Source organism: Monodelphis domestica, chromosome 3 (assembly GCF_027887165.1).
Source record: "Monodelphis domestica isolate mMonDom1 chromosome 3, mMonDom1.pri, whole genome shotgun sequence".
Classification (NCBI taxonomy): Eukaryota; Metazoa; Chordata; class Mammalia; order Didelphimorphia; family Didelphidae; genus Monodelphis; species Monodelphis domestica.
The window spans coordinates 205,128,483-205,155,744 of NC_077229.1; the positions used below are offsets into that span (position 1 = coordinate 205,128,483).

At 40.6% G+C, this 27,262-nt stretch overlaps 1 protein-coding gene across 1 annotated transcript in view; it reads right to left on the reverse strand.

Moving 5' to 3' along the window:
- Positions 1 to 764: 764 nt before the first annotated feature.
- The window catches only part of NEDD9 (neural precursor cell expressed, developmentally down-regulated 9), a 69,719-nt gene continuing 43,221 nt past the window's right edge, over positions 765 to 27,262 (reverse strand). Inside the window, exons 3-7 of the mRNA XM_001377260.5 lie at positions 13,873 to 13,974; positions 12,680 to 12,781; positions 9,211 to 10,452; positions 6,879 to 6,968; positions 765 to 3,350 (exon numbers count right to left, since the gene is read on the reverse strand). Of these exons, the coding sequence (XP_001377297.4) occupies positions 2,841 to 3,350; positions 6,879 to 6,968; positions 9,211 to 10,452; positions 12,680 to 12,781; positions 13,873 to 13,974 (2,046 nt within the window). The 3' untranslated portion in view covers positions 765 to 2,840. The remainder of the gene's footprint in view (positions 3,351 to 6,878; positions 6,969 to 9,210; positions 10,453 to 12,679; positions 12,782 to 13,872; positions 13,975 to 27,262) is intronic.

The following is a 27,262-nucleotide window of genomic DNA, read 5'->3' on the forward strand; positions in this document are numbered from 1 at the left end:
CTTTTTTTTTAAAACATTATTTTATTTGGTCATTTCTGAGCATTATTCATTGGAGACAAAGATCATTTTCTCCCCCCCCCCCACCTCCCCATGTATCCCATATATTCTCTTGCTCTTGACATTATTTTATATATACCTTTTATTGTTGTTTAGTCATTTCAGTACTGTTTGACTCTACCTGATCCCATTTGGAGTTTTCTTGGCAAAGACATTGGAGTGACTCGCCATCTCCTTCTCCAGCTCATGTTACAGATGAGGAAACTGAGGCAAACAAGGTGAAGTGATTTGTCCAGGTTCCCAAGGCTAAGTGTCTGAGGCCAGATTTGAACTCAGGAAGATCAATCTTCCTAATTTCCAGCCTGGTACTCTATCTGCAGTGCCACCTATCTGAAAATGTAAGTTCCTTCAGGGTGAGAACTATTAAGTTTTCTTTTGTCTTTGTAGCCCCTAAGCCTAGCATAATATCTTACATACAGCAAAACTTAATAGATGTTTGTGGAATTAAATTCAAGAATTTTTTCCAAGAATTTTTTGCTATGTATCCCAACCAAGAGATATGGATTTTTTCAGATATAATTTTACTTTGAAGCAATGCAAAACAAGACAAAAACAACCCTTGATTTTTTTTCCCCCATTGAAAAATTGAGGTCTATAACATAGGCAGAAAAAAAAAAGTGCCTTAAGTTCTATTTCCCTCCTTAGAAACATTCATCTAAGTCAATAGCTACTTTTGTAGCAGAGAACAAATGCAAAGGAAAATCTAGTTGGTATAAAAAAGATGAAAAAAATTTAATGATTTAAAAGTCTCTACATAAAAGATAGCAAAAAACACAGATGAGGATTTAACAAATTGGTTTTCCTCTTGAAAAGTTGGAACATTACCACGTAGCTTAGTATAAATCTGTTACTTCCTAAAAAATATACATGTCAATAGCAACAAAGTCCCCAAGAATAAACTCGTGTTGTAATATTTTCAAGTTGTTGATGATGCCAGCCGCTCTGTCTCGTCTGTAGAACGGCCACGCAATGCCCCATCTCTTCTTTTGATGGAGCACAACTGTGAACATTACAATAGATGCTATTTTTTAAAGTACTTTTGTGATAAGCTCCATGATTCACCCATCTCCTTCTGATCATGAATGGTCTTTCTTAATTCCATTTGCTATCCCAACATTTTTGCTTGCTCACACAAGCAAATTTAATTCAATAAAGTGTATTATTGCCACGCAAGAGCATGTTTTGATGTAGCTAGAACAAAAAGAGTGAACAAGGCACTGGACGGAAATATCCTAGAAGATGAGCATTTTATAACTTATAAAAATCCTTGCCTGCCCCCATTTTCTTCACCTTGCTTCTCTGTGAATCTGTAAAGACTTGTGACATGTGTTCTATCCCCAAAAGATGTAACAGTAGTATTTAAACTTCATAGTCTATGGTATAAAAGCTGTGACTCAGTGTTTTGTCTCATTGGAGGAGTCAGATGGAGATTAGCCAGCACAGGAATAGTGAAGGAAGAGAGGGAGGCCCAAGGCTGAAACTGGTTCTAGCATTGAGTTGGTGGTGGTGTGTGAGCTCTGGGAGAGGTTAGGGAGGTCTTCTGCTATCATCGCCATCAAGCCCAGAAACCATCTAATGTCCCCAAATCGTTTTGCTCCAGAAAGGCAACGAGTGACTTTGCAGTTTGGGTATCAAATATTCCTCCCTTGCCATAAGGCACACAACAAGAATTTTATTGTCATCTTTCTTTACAGCTTGAAGTGTACATGCAGTGTGGGTTCCTTCTGCAAGGAGGAGATTTTTCAAATTATTATTTTATTAAAAACCCTTATCTTTGGTCTTAGAATCTATACTGTGTATTGTTCCAAGGCAGAAGAGTGATAAGGCATAGGCCATGGGGGTCAAGTGACTTGCCCAGGGTCACGCCACTGGGAAATGTCTAAGGCCAGTTTTGAACTCCCATCTCTAGGTCTGGCTCTCAATTTTCCATTTAAATGATACCTTTGGAAAGCCTTACAATTGACTCACAAATACAAGGGATCAAACAGCCAGGGGCAAACAGGTGCCTGTCTTTGTGGTGGCTTCCTCTCAGTATAGAAATACCCCCACTCCTGGCCAGAAATGGCTTCTCACTACACTTTTCTTACTCCTTCTATGATTAAAACACTTTTCCTCCCTAGCACCCTAAATCATTGCTCTTGGATGGACACACATTTTATAAAAATGTTGTTCACCAAATCTGCCTGCTCAGAGGACCCAGTGCATTTTGGGATAAGGATAGGGAAAGAGGAGCATTTTTGAAAGGGTTCCATGAAGAGAGAATTATCGTCCTCTTAATTAGAAGGAACCAGAGTCCGGTTCCCAGACACTAGAATGAAAATGTACATTATAGTCCCTATAGCACAGGGCACAGTCTCATCAGGACCACGTTAGGTCACGTGCAAAGACTTTGGCCCAAGGGAAGAAATCACTGGGACAAAAAGAGATACTTAGCACTTTGGGGAGGCATAATAAGGTGCTTCTTAATTCATGGTTTTTTCAATGGAATGTTACATACATATCTATACACACAGGCTGCCACAGGCACATGAGAACATGACCGAGTTTATGTACAGTTTATATATATATATATATCTTTGATACATAAATGTATATATAAGAACCAAACAATTTGACCTCTCCAGCTCCCTGAATTTCTGAAAGTTCTCTAATCCGTAAAACAGATTTAAAATATTTCGTATAAAATATCTACAAAAATAGATAATATCTACATCAACCAGACAGTATTTCCAGTTTGATTCTGTGGCTCCCGCAGGCCACATTCCCCCCCACCCCCCTTTCCCTCAGAACGTCGCCATCTCTAGCAAGGAACGCTTGAAGAGCTGCGCGTTTCTGGACAAGTCTGTTACTCGGTGCACCATTTCTTGCAGCGCCTGCGTGCTGGGGTAATGCAGGGCGGCCATCTTCGTGGCCATCACAATGTTCTTTAGCTGCTCGCACAGCTGGTTACTGGAATTCATCACCTTGTTCCGGATCTCCTGGGCGGCCACCTGCCTCGTTAGCGTGTCTCCGATGAACACCAGCTTGTGCGCGCTCAGGATGACAAACTTGCTGTGTGCCACGAAAATCCTCGGAGGCTGCGCCGAGCTGACACAACTGAAGAGGGCATCGATGGCGTTGAGGAGGGAGATGTAATGAGTGTCACATTGGTCATAGTAGAAGAAAAGCAGCTGTCGGTCCTGGGCGCCCACACTGCTGTTGGGAGCTGGGAGGTTCTGAGAGGGCTTCCATTTGGAGATGTCATTCTCCACTGGTCTGGTAATTTCTTGCTCCAGTTGCTGGAACTGGCTAATCTAGGGAGGAGGGAAAAAAAAAGGTTAATTTATTTAAAATATTTTTTTGGGAAAATTTTATTTAATTAGTCAATTTAGAACATTATTCCTTGGTTACAAGAATCATATTCTTTCCCTCTCCTCCCCCCACCCTTTCTGATAATCAAGGCGCAATTCCACAGGGTTTTATGTGTGTCCTTGGTTAAAACAAAAAAGATTAATTTAGAATAATAATGTAATGGTAGAACGTGTTGACTAGGAAAAAACATGGGACTATTAAATAGTCAGAAAAACCATTCTTTAATTAAGGAAAAGGTTTACAGTGCTAAATTAGGCCTCCATGCAGAGCTGCATGCCATACATCTATACAGAGGATTGAGCTCTGGTGGCTTTGGTCACTGACCCCTGGGAAAGCCAATCGTGCTGGATTGGACAATTCCAAGGAGCCATTAAAGTTTGGGAGCTTAAATAACTTTCATGGGGAACACGGAGGCCGAGGATGAGAGAGAGAGAGATAGTTGATTGACTTTACAATGGTAACAAAGGAAAATGAGGAATTCCAGAGAGGAATAACAGTGAGGGGCTGATGCTTTACAAAGAACACAAAAGAGAAAGATCCAGCCAAGGGCTGGGCCACCTTGGTAAAGGACTTTGGTCTAAGGGGAGAAGCCCCGGGGACAAAAAAAGAGATACTCAACTCCAGTTAGGATTAGCCCTCCCCACCTAAACTCCTTTAAGGTCTATAGTTAGTCTGAGACTAGTGAAGTTGGACTTTCCCTCAGGGAGGAACCCTCAAGTGACAAGATCAAAACTGGGGCTTTCACCTTTAAACTAAGCCAACTGGGGGTCACTAAATGTTTCTAGGCTACACGTTTGGGGGCTTCTAGATTCCATGCTGACAAATGGAAAGATTATGGCACTGGAGATCTGGGTTCCAGTCTTAGCTCTTGGGCAAGACACTTCAATTCTCTGGCTTTAGTTTATCTATCTGGAAATGGCTGGGTTTGGTTTTATTTGGGGGTTTTGGTTATGTATGAGTGTGCTCTTACAACAGGAATCAATATGGAAATGTGTTTGGCATGATAAGAAAAAAAAGAAAAAATGAATGGCTTGGGCTAGATGATCTCTAAGGTCCACCTGGATTTTGAAATTTTATGATTCTTCTCTTTAACTTTCAGGCTACCAGCATTCTCAGATGCTGTCCTTAAGAGAAAACACGCCTTGGCATGCAGAAGTTGCTTATCAAATGTTGGATTGAATTAGGAATTCATATTCTGGGGCAGCTAGTGGCTTAGTGGTTAGAGAGATTCCCTGGAGATGGAAGGTCCTGGGTTCTATTTAGTTAAGTAAAAGGCCTAAGAACTGATACCTATTATTGATTCTAAGAGAGAAGCTAAGGTTGGTTTGATTGTTTTTTTAAACACTTACTTTCTGTCTAAGAATCAAATCTGTGTATTGTTTCCAAGGCAGAAAAGCAGTAACGACTAGGCAATGGGGGTTAAGTGACTTGAACCCAAGATCTCCCAACTCTAGGTCTGGGCCTCAATGCAGGGGCCACCTAGCTGTCTTCAGACAGTACAGTTAAACAAACAAACAAACTCATATTCTGAATGTGAACTGTTAATGAAGCCAGTGAGAGTCTCAGTTGAGTGAATTGTTCTTCCACCTTTGGGAAATGCCTTTAGAATGGTCACTAACAATGCTTTCTGCAGGTCTTCTATCCAAACTATCTATAGGTCAGAAATCACCCACTCTCTTAGGGTGGAGAGCAAAGGCTTCTTGCTAACAAGAGGCACCAGGAAGCTGCTTCCCATGAGAGTTACTCTTGGACCTCTGGTTTTGCAGTCACTTGCAGTGATTCTATCAGATCTCCCTGTGACCCTTGGTGCAAGCCTATGTCCAAGCACTCCTTTGTTTGCAGGTAAGGACGCTGAAGTCATTGCTCATTAGCTCAATCTATGGGATGCCTTCAAGGTCCTCCAGGGTGGAAGTGGCAGCAGAGGAGAAGATCCCACAGCCTCTCCTTGGAGACACCGGGCCAACAGCCACAGGGAATGTTGCTTGGATTCACTAAGTTAGATTTGTTTCCTAAGGTCATGTGGCTAAAAAAGCCTGACCACTGTGAAGGTAAGAATTTACATGTAGTCGGTAGCTTTAAGTCTTTGGGGCATCTAGGAGGCACAGCAGATAGAGTCCTGGCTCTGGAGACAGGAGGACCTGAGTTCCACTCTGGATTCAGACATTTACTAGCTATGTGACCCTGGACAAGTCACTGAACTTTGTTTACCTCAGTTTCCTCATCTTTACAAAGAGTGGGAGAAGGAAATGGCAAATCATTCCAAGAAAACCTCAAATGGGGTCACAAAGAGTCAGACTTGACTGAAACAACTAAACAACAAAGCTTTAAGGCTTACAGGCATCTCATCTTGACTCAGAACAACTTAAATGAGATAGACAGGGTGAGTGTATTATAAAGCATCCTACCTTTACAGATCAGGAAACTAAGGCCCATTCAGAAGTTAAGTGACTTGTCTAAGTGACCACATCTAGTAACTGACTGAATAAGGATCAGAACATAGTTCTTTTTTTCCCTACATTTAAAAAAATTTTTATTTAATTGATGAAGAGAATTTTTCCACGGGTACATGATTCATGTTCTTTCCCTTCCCTCCTCCCACCCCCCTCTTGTAGCTAATGGGCAATTCCACTGGGTTTTACTTGTGTCATTGATCAAGACCCATTTCCATATTATTGGTATTTGCACTAGGGTGATCATTTAGAGTCTATATGCCCAATCATATCCCCATCAAACCATGTGATCAAGTTGTTTTCCTTCTGTTTCTACTCCCACAGTTCTTTCTCTGGATGTGGCACAGCAACTCTCAAACTTTTCCAGTGTCAGAACCCTTCAGGTTAAACAAAGCTTTGGCAGTGATAATAATTTTTTTAATGCTTGTTAATAAACATAAGATTCATTAAAAAAAAACCTTATGTGTAGACCCTAAATGATCACTCTATTGCAAATATTAATAATATGGAAATAGGTTTTGATCAATGATCCATGTAAAACCCAGTTGAATTGCTCACAGGAGGTGGGGAGAAGGATGGGGAGGGGAAGATCATGAATCATGTAACCATGGGAAAATATTCTTAATTAATTAAGTTAATTAAAAAAAACTAGGGTGTTTCAGGGTTCCTTGCAGTACAGTTTGAGAAACACTGACCTAGTCCATTTGCACTACTATCTAATACCATAAGACTCAGAAATCTTCTCAGGCCCTCCCTCGAGGCCCTGCTATCTTGTCCTAGCTGAGCTCCCAAATCAGGAACAAGAGGTTGGGCTCTCCCCGAGGACTTCAGTGTTGAGAATAGCACTTGGCTCGCCATGACTAGCATCTCTTATTTGTTCCTTGGCCCTGATGTGGGGGATGATTCTGCTGGGGTGCCCCTGGAAGGATGGAAACGTTCCATTGTCAAAGTCCCATTTGTGCTGTTCTAGTGGGAAGATTCTTGACCCCACACCACTCTTTTTAATCTGACTCCACTTACCTGGTGATGTTCCAGCTGCATCTTGTTCTGTTTGATGATGTTTTCCTTTTCCAAAAGCTCTTTCTGCTGTCTTTCAAACTCTTCTTTCCCCTGTTATTTTACAACAGAAAGGACCCATTACATCACTGCCATGATTCACTTGTGCTAACAGCTTCGTTGACAAATGGGTAAATATTGCCTTGTTTTCCATAGCCACGGAGGCTTGCCACCCACACCCACCTATGCACACAGGTACAGCATAATGTCAGCCCAGCCTTTCTGAGGCACGAATCCCTCTTAATGCAGAGGAGACAAACCCCTCTCTATACACCACTCTGCTCTCTGACCCTGAAGAGTTCTTTTTGATAGGCAAGTTGGACTCCCTTCAAACCTCTCCTAGAAGCACTATTTCCAATATTCTTTTCTAATGCATTCCACTTGGCCTCATAAACCTTGGTTCCACCATCTGCAACATGAGGGAGTTGGATGAGATGATCTCTAAGTTCCCTTCAAGTTCTGCAAACCTACGACTTGATGACCTCTGAAGTCAAGCTTAAATTGGGCCAATAAAACTTGCTTCTGGGCCCTTGAAGTTCCCCATCTGGCTCTGTTCTCGAGGTGGCCATCCGCCAGGGGTGAAAAGTGCCAAAATAACACAGTAAACCCAATTCACAAAGAGTGGAGTCAGGGTTCAGCAACCTCCGCAGAACAGAACAGAACAGGCCAGAAAACTAGGCAACCTTTCCAAGGTGGGGGGGATCCTGCTGCTTTTTCCTTTGTGGATGAACATAGAAGAGATGGTCCTGTGGGTCACTGGACAGGAGCCTGGATGCCTTTGGAGAAGGCTGAGGTGGGGAGACAGGCCAAAGGTGATGGCAGAATGCAAGCCGATTCACAAACAATACTGGAGTAGAAAAGGCCCCGAAAGAGCTAACTCTTAGTTAGCGAAGAGTGTAGGACGCAAGGATTTTGAGCTGGATATGGCAGAGCTGGGATTGAACCCAACGGCTGACTTCCACTCCAAGGCTCCTTCTGTGATATGATTAGATCCAAGCGACTTCGAGGAGCATGAGTTAGTTACTGTAGCTATTGTTCAGGCATGTCGAATTCTTTGTGACCATATTTGGGGTTTTCTTGGCAAAGACACTAGAGTGGTTGGCCATTTCTTTTTCTAGCTTATTTTACAGAAAATGAGGCAAAGAGGGTTAAATGACTTGCCCAGAATCCCAAATGTGAAAGAGTCTGAGGCCATATTTGACCCCAGCAAGAGGAGTCTTCCTGGCTCCAGGCATTCTATACCTGGTGCCACCTAGGTGTCCCTAATAGAAAGAATACCAGATTTAGATTCAAAGGAACTGGGTTCAAATCCTAGCTCTGCCATATACTAGTTGTGTAACCTTGGGCAGGCCGCATCATATACTGTGGCAAGGTAGGAAACAACTAGTAGGTACCAAACAAACGTTTATTCTCTTTGCTTCCATTTGTAAGGCATTGCTTTACAAATATTATTTAATCCTCACAACAACCCTATAAGGTAAGTGCTATTATGACTATTATTATTATTTACATAATTTATCATCACACAAATTATTATCAATAATATTTATTAATTATTATCAAAGCTAACATTATTATTAATATATTGTGGATTATTAATTAATTCTAATTATATATTATTTTTACTATTACTGTTGAAGAAACTAAGATAGACATAAGTTAAGAGACTTGCTCAGTGTCATACAGGTAGTAAGTGGAATGAATAATGAGGAAAATGAGGCAAAGAGCATGAAGTGACTTGCTCAGGATCCCACAGCTAGAAAATGTCTGAGGCCATATTTGAACCCAAGTCTCTAGGCCCAGAACACTATCTACTGAGCTATTATTCAGATTTTTTGAGATCCATTCCAACCTCTTCATTTTGTTGGGTGAAGAACCTGAAGTCCAGAGTTTAAATGACTTGGAGGTTGCTGAGCTAGGATTTGAATACACATCTATAGACTCCAGTTCATCTTTCCATGAGCTACAGTACATCCTTCCACGAGCTTTAGTATTTTTGTCTCTAATACGAGGAATTTGGACAAGAGTTTTCTCTAAAGTTTCCTCCAGTTCTGAAAGATATAGCTGAAGAAGTAGCTAGGTAGTACTGGGGATAGAGCACCAGGCCTAGAGTCAGGAGGTCCTGGGTTCAAATATGACCCCAGACACTTCCTAGTTGTATCACCATGGGCAACTCACTTCACCCCAATTGCCTAGCTCTTACTACTTTTCTTAGTATCAATTCCAAGACGGAATTAAATTAAATTAAAATTAAAGAAAAAAAGATATAGGTGCTTAATTGGTTTGGCGTCCTTACCTGCAGGTGAACATAATCATAGTCATCCATCCAGCTCCGTTCAGAGCCATCGTTGCTATTGTAGTCGGGATGCTGGTCCTTGCTTAGGCCCGGGGGCAGGGGCTTGCAGTGGGGCTGGGCCTTGTGGTCAGCAGGATGTAGTGGCTGGGTCTGTGGCCCGGAGTGCAGATAGTCCGCCACGCCGCTCACATTCTCAGACCCGTTCTTTAGACGCACCCCTCCCGGGGCTGACCTGAAGAGCGTTTCTGCGTTGGCGCCAATGGTGGTGGTGAGCTGCTTGGTGTCATCGGGCACCGTCTTTGCCACCATCACAAACCGATCAAGATCGTCGCACTTGCTCTGAGGCTTGTTGACAGCGAGGATGTTCAAGGACCAGTGGCAGCCGTTCAAGTCCTGGCTGGTCTGGGTCAGAATTTGGTGGGAGTCTTCCACCCGTTGGAGCTCTCGCTTCATTTTGTTGTGAAGGGTGGGCTCGGGGAGGCCCGAAGCGTTGGCCACGGCTCCCTTGGCAAAATGGAGGTAATCCCTCAAAGAGGGCTCCACCTTGTCCACCGCGGCGTGGATCTCATTGATGTTCCTCTCCATGTAGCCGTAGCACCGCCAGTCTGTGGTGACCAGAGCCATGAGGTTGGACACCACCGTCTCTAAGGCCTGCTGGAGCCGGTAAAGCCTCTCGATGGCTGTGTCCGGGTCCAGCAGTAACAACCTTTTGTCCTGAGACGGGGAGGCTGACAAGGAGGACTCCTTGGACGTCGTGGAAGAGGTGGACATGTTGCTCCTGGTGCTCCCCGTGCTGGAGAACGAGAGCCGGTTCATGCCGTCCGTCACATCCAGGCACCCTTTGGCCTCCTGCACGCTCTGTGGCGGGACGTCGTAGACGCCATCTTTTTCTTCGGCGTTCAGTCTTTCGTGGGTCGCCGCTGGCGGCTCCAGGAACTGAACTCCTCTGGGGATGTCATAGGCATCGTTCGGAGAGGCGGTGGGTTGTCTGAGGTGCGCGTGCTGGTGGTTTTGCAGAACGCTTTGGGGCTTCTGGGATGCCTGCTCAGCAGCTCCCGAAGCATCGCAGGCGTGTTTCAGGTGAAAGTCCTTCCCCACCGCCTTGGTACTTGTGGGGGGAATGTCGTAAACCCCTTCGGGTCTGACTTCTGGCCGTAGGTGTTGCCTCATGGGAGGGGGGAAATCATACTCCTTTTCTCGAAGTCCCACTTCATCTCGGGAAGCAGGCGGAATGGCATAAACCTGAAACACAGGAGGAAAAATCAGTCAGATGTGTACCAGCCTACATCGTATCACCAGGATTTACTCCTACAATCTGGAAAACCCAAGTAAAAATGTTTGTGGCCCTTGAGAGGCATTTAGGTGGCTCAGTGGATTGAGATCTAGGCATGGAGATGGGAGGTCCTGGGTTCAAATCTGATCTCAGATGCTTCCTAGCTATGAGACCCTGGGCAAGACATTGAAGTCACGTTGCCTAGTAGTCCCCAAACTCTTCTCCCTTGGAAACAATACCCAGTGTTGATTCTAAGATGGAAGGCAGTGGTTTTTTACAAAATAACTTTATTTTTTTGGTCTTCCTTTCAAACCAGCGAAGTCTGAATTTTTTCTTTTTCTCTTATGGGGTGTTTACAGTACCTCATATGAATTTTTAAGTTACTAACCTTTTAAAGATATCTCTATATTTTTAGCCTGTTTGTGCTGTTGGCTGGCTTTTGCATTCTTCTTTTTTTTTTTTGCAATCTTCAACTTTAAAAAAGAACTTGTGTATACTTCTGGCATTAAAAGATAAAATACATTGATATTCTATAATACTGTGCACATATCTGATTCATTTCTGAGTTCCAAACTTTTTCCATGTCTGGCATCTACAAAATTCCCCCCAAATTCCCATTTAATTTCTTATGCCAACCTACCCAGCTCTCCCCACTATACCATACTGTCTCTGCACATAGGCATCCATGGTTGTTCTATGAATGACGGATGGCAAGATAACCAGCATTTATTGAGCATTTACTGTATGCCACATACTGGTTTGTGTGGCCCTAAGGAAATCTTTTGCTATAATATTGTAGACTCGTTGCTGATCTCTATGGTTAGGAAGAGTTTCTTCATTTGTCTCCAGGCCCTTTATCCGGAAGCCCACTCTGGCTCTGGAATTCACCCCCTGGAAGTCTCCTTCATCCTGGCAGCTTCTCCCAGGACCTCTATTTAAGGAGTGTGCCCAGGCTACCCGGGTCTCATTCCTTTTCAGGCATTCCAAGTGTCATTTTCAACCCTATTAGAGTGAAAACTCCTAGAGGCCGAGGACTCTCTTTCTTTTTACTTGGTTTTGTATTTCTAGTGCTCCACACAATATGTGTAAATATTTAACAAATGCTTGTTGTGGACTTGCAGTGATAGCCTTACACCAATAAGATCCCAGCTGTGAGCCCTCCAAAAAGGGCAGATCATTGCATCAGGTGCTGGAGGTGATACAGAGGTTATGAAGAAATGGTCCTTGGACTGATGTTACCCACAATGGAGCAAAGATTCCTTCTTGCCCAATATTTCAAGTTCAGACTCCCATCCTTGGCACCCAAAGCAGATCTCAAGGTATTAGGAAAAAAGGTACATGAATTTCTGTGGCCAAAAGAATCTGTCAGCCATTGGGTAATCTCCTGGTGATGAGCCTCTTGGCACTTAGCTAAGTCAGTTCTTGGATGAGAGACGCAGGGTCCATTGCTAGGTCTATACTCAAAAAGCATGTTTTAGTTGGTAAGACCTGCCTGCCACTTGTACTCTTCTGGCCAAATAGCTCCGAGTGCCCAGGGTCGCCCTCCTAGTACAATGAGGCAATTGAAGAGGACTTTAATGGAGGAAAAATGAAAAACAGATCTTATTTATCCAATGGGTTTTCTCTTCTTCAAGATGGTCACCTTGGGAGGTTAGACACATTTCAAGGGTAAACAAATGGCTCACATTTCTGAAATGTCTTTTTTGGAACTAAGCCTGGGGCACATTCTTTTGAATCTCTTTAATGGAGGAAAATTTTTGTCCTCTAAAGGTAGATTTGACTTTTAAAAATAACCAAAAGTCATTGGGAGCCACGCATAGTGAAGAGAGTGAGTGATCAAGATGGGTGGCACCATTTGGGGGCCCAAAATAAGGCATACTAATGAAACAGATTGTTCGCTCCAGCTTCTAGATAGACTCATAATGAAGATTTCCTAAAAAAAAAAAAATCTTTTGAACAATGGCAATATGTTTGGAAGAAGTATTTTGCCTTCCAAGAGAGCTACTCTGGAGGATAATCTGGATGTTTAAATTATGGCACATTTGGGAGGAAATTAGTCATATTACTAAATCATAGCCTGGTGTGACTATTCCATTCATTCAAGTTTCCAAAACTTTTTGCTCTTTGAAGATTCCATATAATCTCTCAACAAGTAAAAAAAAAATCCCCCCAATAACCAGGATCATTTTTACTTACCCCTTTCACAGGGGGGATATCATATACTCCTGACGGTTTCATTTCTCCCATTGGAGCTGAGAAAGCTGGGCCTTTCAGTGATGTTGGGGGGATGTCATATACCTGGAAAAGAAAAATCTGAGTCATGCAAAGTGGAACTGTCTCTTACAAGTCACTTTTGAAATAGTTCTGAGTTTTTGGTTCCAAGTGTTTCTAATAATTTTTTGTTAGGTGTTCTGGTGATTAAGCTCCAATATATTTTTTTTCATTAACACCTATCTTCTGTCTTAAAATTCATCCTAAGTATCAGTTCCAAGGCAGAAGAGTGCAAAGGACTAGGCAATGGGGGTAAGTGATTTGCCCAGGGTCATATAACTGAGGCCAGATATGAACCCAGGACCTTCCATCTCCAAGTTTGGGACTCTATCCACTGAGCTACTTAGCTGGCCCCAAATTACTCAGCTCTTATGGGACTTGAACAAAAACTTTTCTTTTTAAATTTTGTTTTGTTTTGTTTTTTCATTTTGAAGGATTATAGAAACTAGTTTGCATTTAATTTTTGAGAGTATAACCACATATACAGATTGAAATATGATGCAATGATACAATGATAAATATTTTTTTCTCAGTTAAAGGACTTGAGATTTCCAGATAAGGAAAACCCCAAATTTATAGCATGGATTGCTTTATGTAAAAATGGCTATTGGTAATAATAATTTACCTTTGAGGCCGTTAGGTGGCTCAGTGGCTAGAGTGCTAGACCTGGAGTCATGGGGACCTGGATTCAAATCAATCGTCAGATACTTTCTAGCTGTGTGACCCTGGGAATGTCATTGAACCCCATTTGCCTAGCCCTTTCCCTTCTGTTTTAAGTTACTAGGACAGAAGGTAAGAGGTAGAAAAAAAATAATTTACCTTTACATAAAACCATATAAGAAGTTTATTAGGATTTATAAAGAGTTTCCTTAGGACAACCTTGTAAGGCAGACAGTACATGTATTATTGCTTCCATTTTGGCTCAGAAATACTCAGAAACTTTCCTGACTTGTCAATGTGAAGGCCAGAACTCAAAACCAGGTTTTCTGACCCCAAGATTCTTTCCACATTAAATGCAAATAATTTTGTTACAAAATACCTTTCCTTTAAACTTCAGTTGATTATTGAAGACATGCTACCCCTTAACATTGTATTTCTGTTACATTATTGTTACTCACCCCTTGGATAGGATGAGATGGAGGGATATCATAGGTATCCTTCTGGTACTTGGATGGGATCTCATAGACATAGCCATGGCCTGTTCTCACTGGAGTTATCACCTGAGGGACAGAAGAGAAGGAGGTGTCAAATGATGAGCCTGTATTCTTTTTTTTCCCCCCGCTTTCAATTTTATTCCATTTGTCCAACTGATAGTTTTCTATGATGAAACCGACTGCAATCTTAAGGATGAGCCTGTATTCTTATCAATGGATCAAGTTCTTTTTTAGCTCCTGGCTAAGTGAACACTTCCAAACCTTCTATTATTCTTTTAACAAATAGTAAATAAATCAATAAATAAGAATGGAAAGATAGAGACAAGGAGAGGATGGGAAGAAGGAAAGGCATTACAGATTTGTAGTCATATGAAATTCCTGTCCTTTTTGAGCAAATGAGTGATTTAAAAAAAGCCAAAACCATTTTTTCCAACTTCCTCTTGACCTAGGTAACACAAACATTGCTAAAAATTCTTCACCCTTAATAAAAGACTTTGTTCTGGCATTTTATCTGACAACTGTTAAGCATGAAAAGTCCTAGATTATACCTTTGGAGTTGTAAAGATTTTTCTCCCTCCTTGAATGAAAATCACAATGTACTGAATTGGTTTTAATGACTCTGAAACTATGTGCAAAGTGAATAATGGGAATAGAGTCCAACCACTTAAAATTCCCCTCATAGCTTCAACTAGATACAGCATTCCCCTGCCCCTCCTTGCCAAACTTTATTATTGTGAGTGGAGCTAAAAGGCCACAGCATTTGTACAAAGCCAGTGGTTCTAATGATGCCACCCCTGGAGACCCGAAGGAGCTTGTCGTTCAAGGTAAGGTATAAATCATAAGAGTTTGCCTCCATAATTGGGACAAGGCACAAATTCAGGTCTCCTGACCCCGGCTCATTGTGCTAATCATTTTCCCATTTCCACTAGGGTAACGACAGTCTAAGCAGGACATACTTCCAAGTAAGTCAAAGGCCAAATACCCCCATCGTGACTTCTGGCATCTGGAATTAATGGAAATGAAATGAATCTCACCTGACAAGCTCTTGTTTCTATAGAATTCTTTAGGGGCCCCAAACATGGGTTGAGAGACCTCTGAGAGGATTTTTTTTTTGAAGTCGACTCATTTTGAGGTATATTTACTCACTAATTCTCCAAGGGCTTCTAAGTGGCTGTTTTTTTGGCATCCGTAACAGCACCCTCAAGTATTGCAAACCATCCTTGAGGAGAGCAGAGCTCGCAAATTAGAAACAAGAGGTGGTTCCCTCAGCAACCATCATCTTTTATCCTTTTCTCTAATGTGAAAACTCTGGCGTCAGGCTGCTCACAAAACTATGTGAAAAATGTTCCACCGTCGTAGGGCTCAGATGGGGGGAACTTGGCCAAACGTACCAATCCTCCTCTCAGTGGGAATCCTGAACCATGAAGGACTGGACCTCGGTCAAGTCCCCCTCACACTCCAAGTCAACGACTTCTTGTGATTAAGGTGAAAAGAATGGAGTCACAAAACCTCAGCTGCTTGGGCTTTCCCTGAGGCTTCCATCTCGTTCCCTGGGCCATTGGCACGAGGGGTGAAGAAACAATTTATTATTGAGTGCCCACAACACAGGAGAGATCACATTTCCCCCTTTAAGAACATGCCTTTTGCAAAAACAAAGCCAAAAGCTACTCCCCTGCTTCATGCCTTCCTAAAAAACGCCTGTTGGGCACTATCATTCCTTGGGGTTCTAAGGTATCTTCCTGCTTTTCTTTCCGACTTGCACTATTTATAGTTTTCTGATCTTGACTTAAAAAAAAAGTAGGATCTGTTCACAAAGCAGCTTTTGTTCCATCTCTAAAAGTTTCTAAGAGTGGACTACACCCAAAGCTGCCAACTCAGTCATGCAACTAGAGATCCAAGGTTTATAGTCTCAAGTCTGGCTTTCCCTGTTTTGTGTTTGCCTTTAAGAAAAAAAAAAGATCTAAAATAGCATTTCATGAAATGTTAACCTACAGAAATGACTTCAGAAGGGAGGAGACACACACAAAAAAGGGGGACTGCTTTTCCTTGACTTTGTGGCCTTTCCCTGGCAGAGGGCATTTGTTGTTCCCGGTATTTAAAAATTCACTTCCTGACAAATGTCACAGAACTGCAAGCTCTCCCCTTCGCTTCCCCCATTTAAAGAATGCCTGTGGTCATCTGGTTTTGAAAACCCCTGCATTCCAAACCCATCATTTTCCTTGTTTGTGCATTAAAAGAAACAGATGGCAGAACCCAGGGGGAAAACACACACACACACACACACACACACACACCACAACCACAACATACTACACTGTGGTCCAGCTCCTTCTACCCGTCCCCCCATTATAGCATTCTCCAGTGTTGTGGCCATTTAATCTAGCTTGGTCCACAAATGACAATTTAAGTGGGAAAACCTTTTCTTTTTTCATTTGGATGGAGGCAAATAGGAGAGCTATTAATTTTGTGACATCTGAAAGAACTTGAGATAAAAGTGTGCTCCCGTCTGCTTAAAGACGTGCTCCTCCCTGACCTATTGCTTAGGCCACTTCCATGCCAATTAAGAGTTTTTTACCCAGAGGAAAATGCTGACTGGGCAGTACCTTGCAATGCATCCAGTTTTGTGGCTCGTTATTTCTTTTTCCCTTCCTCACTTAAGTACAAAAACATTTTTGCTTTCCTCTGGTCCCAAGAGAAGGGAAGAAGGGAAAAAAGCATTTATATCTCACTGACTATGTACCAGGCACTATGCTAAGTAATTTATAATTGTTCTTTTTCATATGATTCTCCTAATAACCTTGCAAGATAGGTACTGCTACTATCCCCATTTTAGAGTTGAGGAAACTGAGGCAGACTGAGGTGAAGTGACTTGCCCAGGGTCACCCAGCTAGTAAGTGTTTGAGGCTGGTCTCCCTGACGCCAGCCCCAGTGTTTTCTCCACTGTGCCATCTTATTGTCTCAGTAATCTGAAGAATTGAAGAGATGCCTATCATTGGGGAATGGCTAAATAAGTAGTGGCATATAACTGTGATGGAATACTACCACACTGTGAGAAACAATAAGCAGGTTGAATTTAGGAAGATATGGAAAGGCTGGTGTGAAATAATGAAGAACAAAACAGAACCAAGAGAACACAGTATATAACAATAGCAGTATTGTAGGAAAAATAACCATGAATGTCCAACTCCAGAGAAAGAACTGATAAAATAGAAATATGCCTCATATGGCTACATGTTTAAATAAAAATATATTAAGCAATAGAAACATAAATAGACATGTACATATATGTACACATTCATAAATTTTTGTCAAAGAGTGACTTCTCTATTGCAGGATAGAAATGGGAGGAAGGGAGATAGTTCAGAACATAAAATGTAACAAAAATTAATTTAATTAAGTTAAAACAATGAGAGTATTTTTAATGATAAAATGATACTTTTAAATGAAATCAATTTTTTTTAAAGAAACTATAAGACATTGATATCAGAGTCATTCTTGAATGTAAAATGCATCTTAAAGGCTGCTTTCTCAAGAAATGCTAGCCTGTTTAGTCCTTGTTTTTTCTAACCATTTTTCTTCCCTGGATTCCTTTTCTTTTGGGTATTTGCTAAATCAGCCATTAAAGAAGGATGCCTCTTCGTGGTATGAAGATGACCTTGAGATTGTGAAGGCTCCATCAACGGTGGAACACAAACTCTGCCAGGTCCTGTGTCTAAGCTGTGGTAGACCAAGTTAGCTAGAATTTAGTGTGGCTTCTCCCTATACATGATGAATATTTTTTTTATTCACAGTTACCCACTAAGTTACTAAGACATGAGGAGGAGAGATTACCTGCAATCTCTTTAATGGAAGGCATATTCACTTGGATAAAGTCATGGGTTCCTAAAGTATATGTAAGTACTTATTAATGACCAAGGTACCAAGAATAGCAAATTGATTCATTTCACTAACATCTCCACAAAAGAAACTTCTCTCTGTGTCTGTCTCTCTTTTTAAACCCTTACGTCCTGTCTTAGAATTGATACTTAGTACTGGTTCCAAAACAGAAGAATGGTAAGGGTCAGACAATTGGGATTAAGTGACTTGTCCAGGGTCACACAGCTACGAAGTGTCTGAGGCTAGATGCGAAACCAGGACCTCCAGACTCCAGTCCTGGGGATCTATCCATTGAACCACCTCGTTGCCCGCTCTGGAGTACTAGAGTTAATCTTGCTTCAAATACTTCTCTACATTCTGGGGATTTCTTTCCAGGTTTTGATCAGTTATTTCTTTGTAACTTGGGGTTTTCACAGCAAAGATATTGGAGTGGTTTGCCATTTCCTTCTCTAGCTCGTTTTACAGATGAGAAAACTGAGGCAAACAGGGCTAAGTGACTTGTCCAGGCTCACCCAGTTAGTGTCTGAGGCTAGATTTGAGCTCAGGAAGATGAGTCTTCCTGACTCCAGGTCCAACACTCTAGCCACTGTGTCACATAAATTGCCAAAGGAATTGGTCTTAATGACCTGAAAGGCTCTTTCTAAATCTATGGCCCTTTGACAAATATGTAGTCTCAGTGTGTTAGATATTTAACTTTTGCAAGGGAGGGTTTTACTAGTGGGGTGGGGAAGGGTCCTCACTGGGAAGTGACAATGATGTAAAAGAATATCAATAATAGATCCAATTAACTATTGAAACATAATTAATAATAACAGCCAGCATTTATATAACACTTTAAAGTTTTTTAAATATGTCATTTCATTTGATCTTCACAACAATCCTACAAATTAGATGCTACTATTATTCCCTAAAAGGTCAAGTAACTTCCTCAGGGTCATGCAGCTGATAACGGACTATCTAAGGCATGATTTGAACTCAAATCTTCCTAATTCCATCAAGTTCTAGAACTCTAACCACTGCACCCTATTTTTATGTCTTTCCAATCTAGTCTCTACGCTTATCTTTGTGAAGAGTCATAGGGAACACGTTCTTGTTCCTGGAGAGAGATGGAATCAATCCTTTCGTGACACTGAAACAAGTAATGCCCCATATGGGTAAAAACAGATTTTTCCTTCTTTGTTAATTTCCCAAAACAGCTAAAACAATATGTACATGGTGGGGTCCCCCAACAGGGGTCACTCTAACCTAATAATTAGTTTCTTTGCCCAAGGGGCACTTTAGGGGATGCCTTGTAGGGTGTCTACTTCTTAAAGAATTTCCATGGGGAGCAGGGACAAGGTTACAAGATTCAAAGATGAAGATGGACGATAGGAGAGCAGGTTCAGAGAAGGGAATTCTCAATGTGGTAAGCAGGGGTTATTGAGCTGACCACACATCCAGTGAGTTTAATGTTAGAGACTGAGAGAGAAAGAAAAAAAGGCCTCGACTCCCAAGAACTTTTCTATCTAGTTGAAGAATATATAAAGCAACTAAAGTGCTATTCAGAACAAGGCACATAGGGGAACCTTTGGGGCCAACGTGGGGAACCAGAGAAGTCCTTCTACCTACACTTTAGGTTCAGAAGTATAAGCTCTGAGGAAGCTTTCCTTCATTGCCTCATATGGACCCCAAATTCTAAACCAAGCCAGCTCTAGGTAGACAGTGTCTGTCAGAGGAGGATTCAGTGGAAGAACATGGCGCATGTATGTCAGAGAGGGGCTCATGATGGAGCCAAGAGAATGATTATTATTATTATTATTATCATTGAGTTTAACTCTCTAATTTTTCCAGATGAGGAAACTGAGATATACAGTCCTCCATCCCATCCATTGCCTCTCCAATCCTTCCTTCATGCAGTTCTCAAAGTGATATTTCTAAAGCACAGTTCTTATTCTGACTGTGTCACTCTCCTCAAGAAGCTCCTGGGTTTCCATTTTGCTTTTAGAATAAATGATCAGCAACTCTGTGTAGCATTTTAAAGCCCTTCACGTTCTGGCTCCCATCTTTGCAAACTTATTTCTACTCAACTTTAAAAATTTTTTAAATAACTTTTACTTTCTGTCTTAGTAATAACTGAGACAGAAGGACAAGGGCTAGGCAGTTGGGGTTAAATGGCTCATCCAAGGTTATACAGCTAAGGAAGTGTTGAAGACCAGATTTGAACCCATTTATTTTGTATTTACTTATCTTTCTACTTACTATTTATCCATTCCCCCAAAGGAATATAAACTCCTTGAAGGCAGAGGCTGTATAATATTTTTTGGGGGGAGGGTGGGATTTGTATCCCCAGCACCTAAGGTAACTTTGCATGTATGATTATTATATGAATGAATCCACACTGAGGACACTAAGAGAACCCAATTTAGAAACCATGGGAGAATTCCAGCTTTCTCTATCTGTGTGACAAGGCTTCATCCTTTGTTGGGGGTTATCAAGGCCAAGCTTGGAAGTAACACAGTTTCCTTTTTCCCCTCCATGGAGGTTTTGTCACAAACACCTGGGCTCTTTTAAGTTTCACAGCCTGAATATGTGGGAAAATTTCTTAAGAAAGGGAAATGGAAACCAAACCCTCCCTTCCTTTTAAAAACACTCATTCTTGACATCTGAAGGACAAAATATGTTTTAGCTCTGATAGCCAAGTGGTTTGATTCTCCCGTCACTTCTGTTCTGCCTGTTAACAGATAGGGACAGGTGCATCTCCAAGGGGAGCTCTCAGAAGTAGGGGCCACTTGCCCCACTAATGTCTTCAGCAGACTGAAAGTATCTGACAGGCAGGGTTTCCTAAGATGTTTGCTTGCAGTCATTCCTTCTGTTCCACTTTTTCTTTCTGAAGTCATAGTGGTGATCTCAAGCCTATATATCAGTATCTTCTAGAGATCTCAAAGCTGTTTGTTTCTAAAGGTTTAGGTTATTTGATGGAGACACAAAATGGAACTTGAACTTCATAATTAAAGGAGATTAGACTCTTCTTTCACAGATTTATTCCAAGGAGGCCTCCAAGGCAGTGGGAGTTACAAGGGAAAATAATGACTGAAGGCTGGGTGTGGTCTGACAGGCACTTGGGGGTTATTTTGCTTTAAGGCTAAATGCTAATATTCATATTTATAATCAGCATCACTATGACAACCAACCACACCAAAAGGGACAAGCCCAGTAGAAAATTTATTTTTTTTTTATAGGAGTTAGTGATGGATGTGTTTATCTAAGGGAGAATGCTGCTGCTACCCAGAATTTAGTACATTTAATAACTTAGGAACTTCGTTGTATGAGGACTTACAACATCCTTATGAGGTAAACTAATGGATTTTCAGGTCTTTAGCAAGATGTGTGTGTGTGTGTGTGTGTGTGTGTGTGTGTGTGTGTGTGTGCATGTATGTGTGTGGGGTTCTGAGATACCTAGATACAGGACTATTCATCTCAAGGCTTGTTCTCTGAGAACAATTCCCACTCACAGATAGGAAAATTGGAACAGAAAGATTAAGTCATTTGCTCCAAAATCATACAGCAAGCCAACTGTTATGCTTTCCCCAACCTCCTACATACTTACTAAGCCTCTTGAAGTTAGAGATTTGGTTGATATTCTCTCTCTCTCTCTCTCTCTCTCTCTCCCCCCCTTTCTCCCTCCCCCCCACTCCCTCTGTCTCTGTCTGTCTGTCTGTCTCATTTCTATTCTTTGTATTAAGAGGGGTATTTGAAAACAGATACTATAAACAAACATAAGATATCAATCAAAAAAACATTTTTAGTAGACAAACTCTTCATAATATCAAATTGTAAGTACACAAGTAAAATAACTAATTTATACTTTGGATCCAGCAATCCCAGTACTGGACATAAACTCTAATGAGGTCAAAGATGTAAGTTTAAACCCAATATCTACCAAAATATTCATAGTAGCATTTGTGTGGTAGCAAAGAAAAGGAAACAAAATAGTTGCCCCTTTCCTGGGGAATGGCTAAGCAAACGAGTACTTGAATATAATGGATTATTATCATGTTGTAAGAAATGGCCAATGAAACCTAAAGAAACAGGAACACATTTATATGAACTGATGCATGATAGGGTTTTGGAAAGGCCATGGAGTTCAGTTGCCTCATCTGTAAAAAGAAGGAGTTGAACTCATGGACTCATTTCATCTCTCGATCTGTTGACTACAATGTTCTCATACCTTTAACTTTTTTTTCATTGATCCCATGCCTGTATTCTGTATTTTGCCCATCCTTTTCCCCTTATCCTTCCTTCACATAGCACTTCCATATTGTTCCTCCTTTCATACTTTAAACAAACACTACAAAACTTGTACCAAAAATAAAATGTCAAAATATCTTTTTAAAATACATTTGGCAGACCTTCTGTATTTGAAGAAAATGCCTCCACTTCTATATTATCTGTTAATTCTCTGTATTTAGTTTTCTATAGTCATAAGCAAAACGGATTATGACATTATCTGAATTACTTGAAAATTAAAACCAAAGTAATGTTTTACTTATATTCTTCAGGCTACTTCCTCAAATGGTAACCCTTGTGGATATATATATATATATATATATATATATATATTCATTTCAGAGAATGTTACAAGGGAATCACTTTAAAAGACTGATATATATTAATTTAAGGTCGCCAAGGAATCAGCTATGTAATTCCTAAATGAAAAACTCAAGTCAGCCGTCAGCCTTTTGGAGTTTAATTACAATAGGAGCAAGAAAGGAATTAGAGATATATAGAGAGAGAGAAAGGGGAGAGAAGGGAATAGGGCTTAAATACCCCCTCTGTTTAGGCTGGGCCAAAAGGCCCAAGCCCTTAGATAGCTGGGGCAAAGAAAAGAGAGCAGTCCCTTTCACTCACGTGTCCAAAATGGAGAAACAGTCTCAGAGGCCCCCACTTTCAGCTTCCTTTAGAGCAAGCTTCCTCAGAGCCCAGGAACCACCGACCAAAAACTCAACCCCCTTTCAGTCTCCAGACCCTCCTATCTTTAAGGACACCATCCAAGTTGCCTCCCCTCAGTCCTCACATCTACCAATCACTCTTCATCAATTTCCCTGTCAATGGAGGCTCTCGCTTAACCCAGGACCGCCCAGAGGTTTCTGGCTTTTTGCACAAGTCTGTTGAAGGTCATATTTTCCAATGATTAAATCTATACTCCTTTGCTACAGCCCTTTCTAAATCCTGTTAACTTGAGTATGGTAGAGATTGGAATAATTAAATTTTGATCTAGGCTGCAGCCCTTACTCAATCCTATTAGGACTGAATAGGGTGGAGATTTATTCCAAGTATCTCCATTGTATCAATTCTAAATCAATCAAGACTCAAAGAAATTCCTGTTCTATGCTTAAGCATAGGTCAAAGTCCTTTCCATTGTTCAGCAAAGGGTTTCTGTCCTAAAGTAATCTTAAGAAGGGAAGAGAAGGAACCTCCCATGCCAATGGAGTTCCCATTCCAATAGACTATCAGTAAGAAATTTTCCAAGTATGAAATATCCCAATGGTGAAATTTCCAACATTTATAAGTCTAAGGAATTTTGAGGTTTACAATCCCCCCTGATGATCATTGGGAGACTAGTCTCCCCATTGATCATTTAACATAATCATTTTGTAGTTCTAAATTCACTTCTAACTAAAGATATACACAATATTCAATTTTCTAGGAGAAATTAGAATAGTGAGAGAGGAAATAGAAAAGAAAAGAAAGCAAAACCAATGTTTGCTAGGCGCATTGACAGAAAGCCAAATTAGGGGCAGTCCCTTTTGGCATAAATGTTACAATAAATGTTCAATCAAAAGTTCAGTCCAATCAATCACATCCAAAGTTCATTCTTGATCTTCTTGATGAAGTGTAGGTTTTTGGCATCTTTCTGTAACAGTTCATTCTCTGGATATAAAAGTTTCAAGCTTCTTTCTTGAAGATCTTTTCTTGAACAAAATCAAAATCTTTGAATTTTTTATAAAAGTAAAATCTTAAACAAAAGTCTTGGATTTTTATAAAAATAAAATCTCAAACAAAAAAAATTCAAAAATTCTTAGATTTTAAATTAAAATACAATCCCCCCTGAAGTAAGTATTAAAAAAAAAATATCAAGTTTAGCTCAGAATGCAATGTTCAGTTATGGGGTTGTATGTGTCAATTATCAAAAGAATAGAAAAAAATAATCAAAAACATAAGAAAAATTCAAAATAGGCCTTGTATAGGTCCAGTTTAAAGTAATTTCTATCCCACAAGTATGTAGGACAGAATACAGTAATATTTCACTTAGCCATTTGTAGCCAAGACTACAGGAAGTTGCCATAATATAAGAAGGAAAGAATTAGAATTTTATTTTGATGGGGAAATGTCATTCCCTTGTCTGATTTTTTTCCTCAGGGATATAGGGAGCCAGCATGATAGTCAAGCTTTGTACTTGTTTGAGTACTTCGAAAGGAGTGTAGATACAAGGAAGTCCTACGACTTAAACATAAGTTAAGCGTCGCAACCTTGAGTCTCACTTTAATATTTCATGTGTGCTCTATTGGCACTATTCAGGTTTAGTCTGTGCTCCTTGTTTTTATCCCTTTTCCTGGAATCAGACACAAACATTAATCACAGTCCTATAATATTTTATCAATAAATGGCAGGTTCCCATAGTTTAAAGCTTTTAGGCATATATTGATATTATAGCAAGAGTATATATATTAACTTGTATTACTGCAGGGAAAAAAATAATATTAATATTAATTATGTGTACCTTCAGTACAAAAAAATGAGAAAAAAATCAAATATTCTGATCAAAAAATAAAAAGAAATAAGAAAAAATAAGGAAAAAAATCAGTAATTCAATATATTCTTGAAAAAAAAACATCCATTTGTCTATGGATTATTATCTCCAATTCATATGATAAGATAGAGTCACAATTCATATGATAGGATAGAGTCAATCAGTCTCAGCAGAAGATGCTTTCTTCACATGTGAGCAGTGAATCCAAGAGTCTCTTTCTCCAATCTTTATAGATGTTGGAGTAGTTAATAATATTTGGAATGGTCCTTCCCATGAAGGTTGAGTTGCTCCAGTTCGCTTGAAATTCTTGATATAAACTTTATCTCCTGGGTTCAGGTCATGCAGAGAAAAGTCTAATGGTCCAGCTTGTACTGCAGCTCCAGATTCATGAAGTTCACGTAGTTTGTGCTGTAACTCCTGTATATAGGAAGCAATAGTAATATCTCCCCCTAATAGCGATGTATAAGCCGGGGAGAAAGGCTTAGCCTGTATAGGCGGATGTCCAAAAAGCATCTCAAATGGTGAAATATGTAAGTCTCCTCTAGGCCTGCTTCTAAGATAAAATAGGGCCAGAGGGAGAATTTCAGGCCATTTTAAATGGGTCTCAGTGCATAATTTGCCAATCATAGTCTTAAGTTCTTTATTCATCCTCTCCACTTGGCCTGAGCTCTGGGGGTGATATGGAACATGGAATTTTGGAGTTATCCCCAAGCAAGAATATATTTGATTTAAGACAGAATCGGTAAAATGACTCCCTCTATCGGAGTCAATACGTGCTGGTAGGCCAAAACGAGGAATAATTTCTTTTAAAAGTATCTTTGCAACAAAATCTGCTGTGGCTCGGGTCGTAGGAAATGCTTCCGGCCATCTGGTTAGTTGATCTACAATTACTAGACAAAATTTATAACGTCCAGCTTTTGGCATTGTAATGAAATCTATCTGTAGATGTTCAAAAGGTGTGTAAGCCAGAGGACGTCCCCCAAAGGCTTTTCCACGATATGCATGTTGGTTATATGCCTGGCAAATAGGGCAGGCTGAACATACTTTAGAGGCTACAGTAGTTATACCAGGGGCTATCCATACTCTCTTGACAGAGTCCACGATGCCCTGGGTGCCAAAATGACCATTTTTATGAATAGATTGGCAAATTTGGTTATAGAAACTTCTAGGGAGCAGGGGTTTTCCTTCAGGTGACACCCATACTCCATTAATTTGTTTTGCTTTAAATTTTTGTTTCCATTTTTCCACTTCCTTTTCATTATAGGAGAGTGATAAATTTAAATTATCAGTGGTTGTTAATGTTAAAATTAATCCAGGTCCTTCTATGGCTGCTAGTTTTGCAGCGGCATCTGCTCGGTCATTTCCTCTAGAGACAGGGTCAGAGCCACCTGTATGGGCAGAGCAATGAACTACAGCTAGGGCTTTAGGCAGTTTGAGAGCAGAAAGAACTTCATTAATAATTTCTGCATTAGCTATGGATTTTCCAGCTGAGGTTAAAAATCCTCTTTGGAGCCATAGCATCCCGACTGAGTGACAAATGCCGAAAGCATATCTAGAATCTGTATAAATTGTTGCCTTTTTATCCTTGGCAATTATACAAGCTTGTTTTAGAGCTATGAGTTCTGCTCCTTGAGCGCTAATGTTAGAAGGTAGTGAAGCTGACCATTCAGTGGCAAATTCTGAGACTACGGCAGCTCCAGTGTAACGTATGCCATCCCTCATAAAAGAGGAACCATCGGTAAATAAAATCAGATCTGCATTGTCTAAGGGAGTGTCCAAGAGATTATCTCGAGGCTTTTCTGCCATGGACACTAATGTTTCACAGTTATGTAGTGGTTCTCCTGAAGTGGGTAAATCTGGAAGCAAGGTGGCAGGGTTAAGAGTTGAACAGCGTTTCAAGGTAATATTTTCACTATTTAATAAGGTTATTTCATACCTTGTAATTCTCTGATCCGAGAATGCCTGTGTTCTATGTTTTACCAATAATGCTTCAATCTCATGTGGGCACATTATTGTTAATGGACATCCCAATACTAAATCAACGGTTTTTGTTACTAGTAAGGCTGTAGCAGCTACTCCTCTAAGGCATGGTGGTGCTCCTGCTGCTACTGGGTCTAGTTGGGCAGAATAATAAGCAATTGGGCGCTGAGAAGGTCCCAAAGTCTGAGTTAACACACCAGAGGCTACTCCTCTTCGCTCATGCACATATAAGGTAAATGGCTTGTTGTAATCTGGGATGCCTAGAGCAGGGGCAGACATGATAGCCTTTTTCAGATCTGTTAGAGCTGACAAGTGTTCAGGCTCTAATTTGAGGGGTTCAGGAACCGAATCCTTTGTTAATGCTATAAGGGGTTTAGTGATTTCCCCATAGCATGGAATCCATTGTCTACAAAACCCTGTTGCTCCTAAAATTGCTCTCAGCTGTTTCTTAGTGGTAGGAGCACTCAATTTTTGAATGTTCTCAATTCGTTTTGGAGAAATATAACGAGCACCCGCAGTCAAGATGAATCCCAAATATTCTACTTTTTGGAGACACCATTGAACTTTATCCTTAGAGATTTTATGTCCTCTTTTGTGCAATTCCAAAAGAAGGTGTTTGCTATCTTCTTGACATGTTTCTGCATCTGTTGAAGCCAAGAGTAGATCATCTACATATTTGATTAATTTGCTATTTTTAAATGTTATATT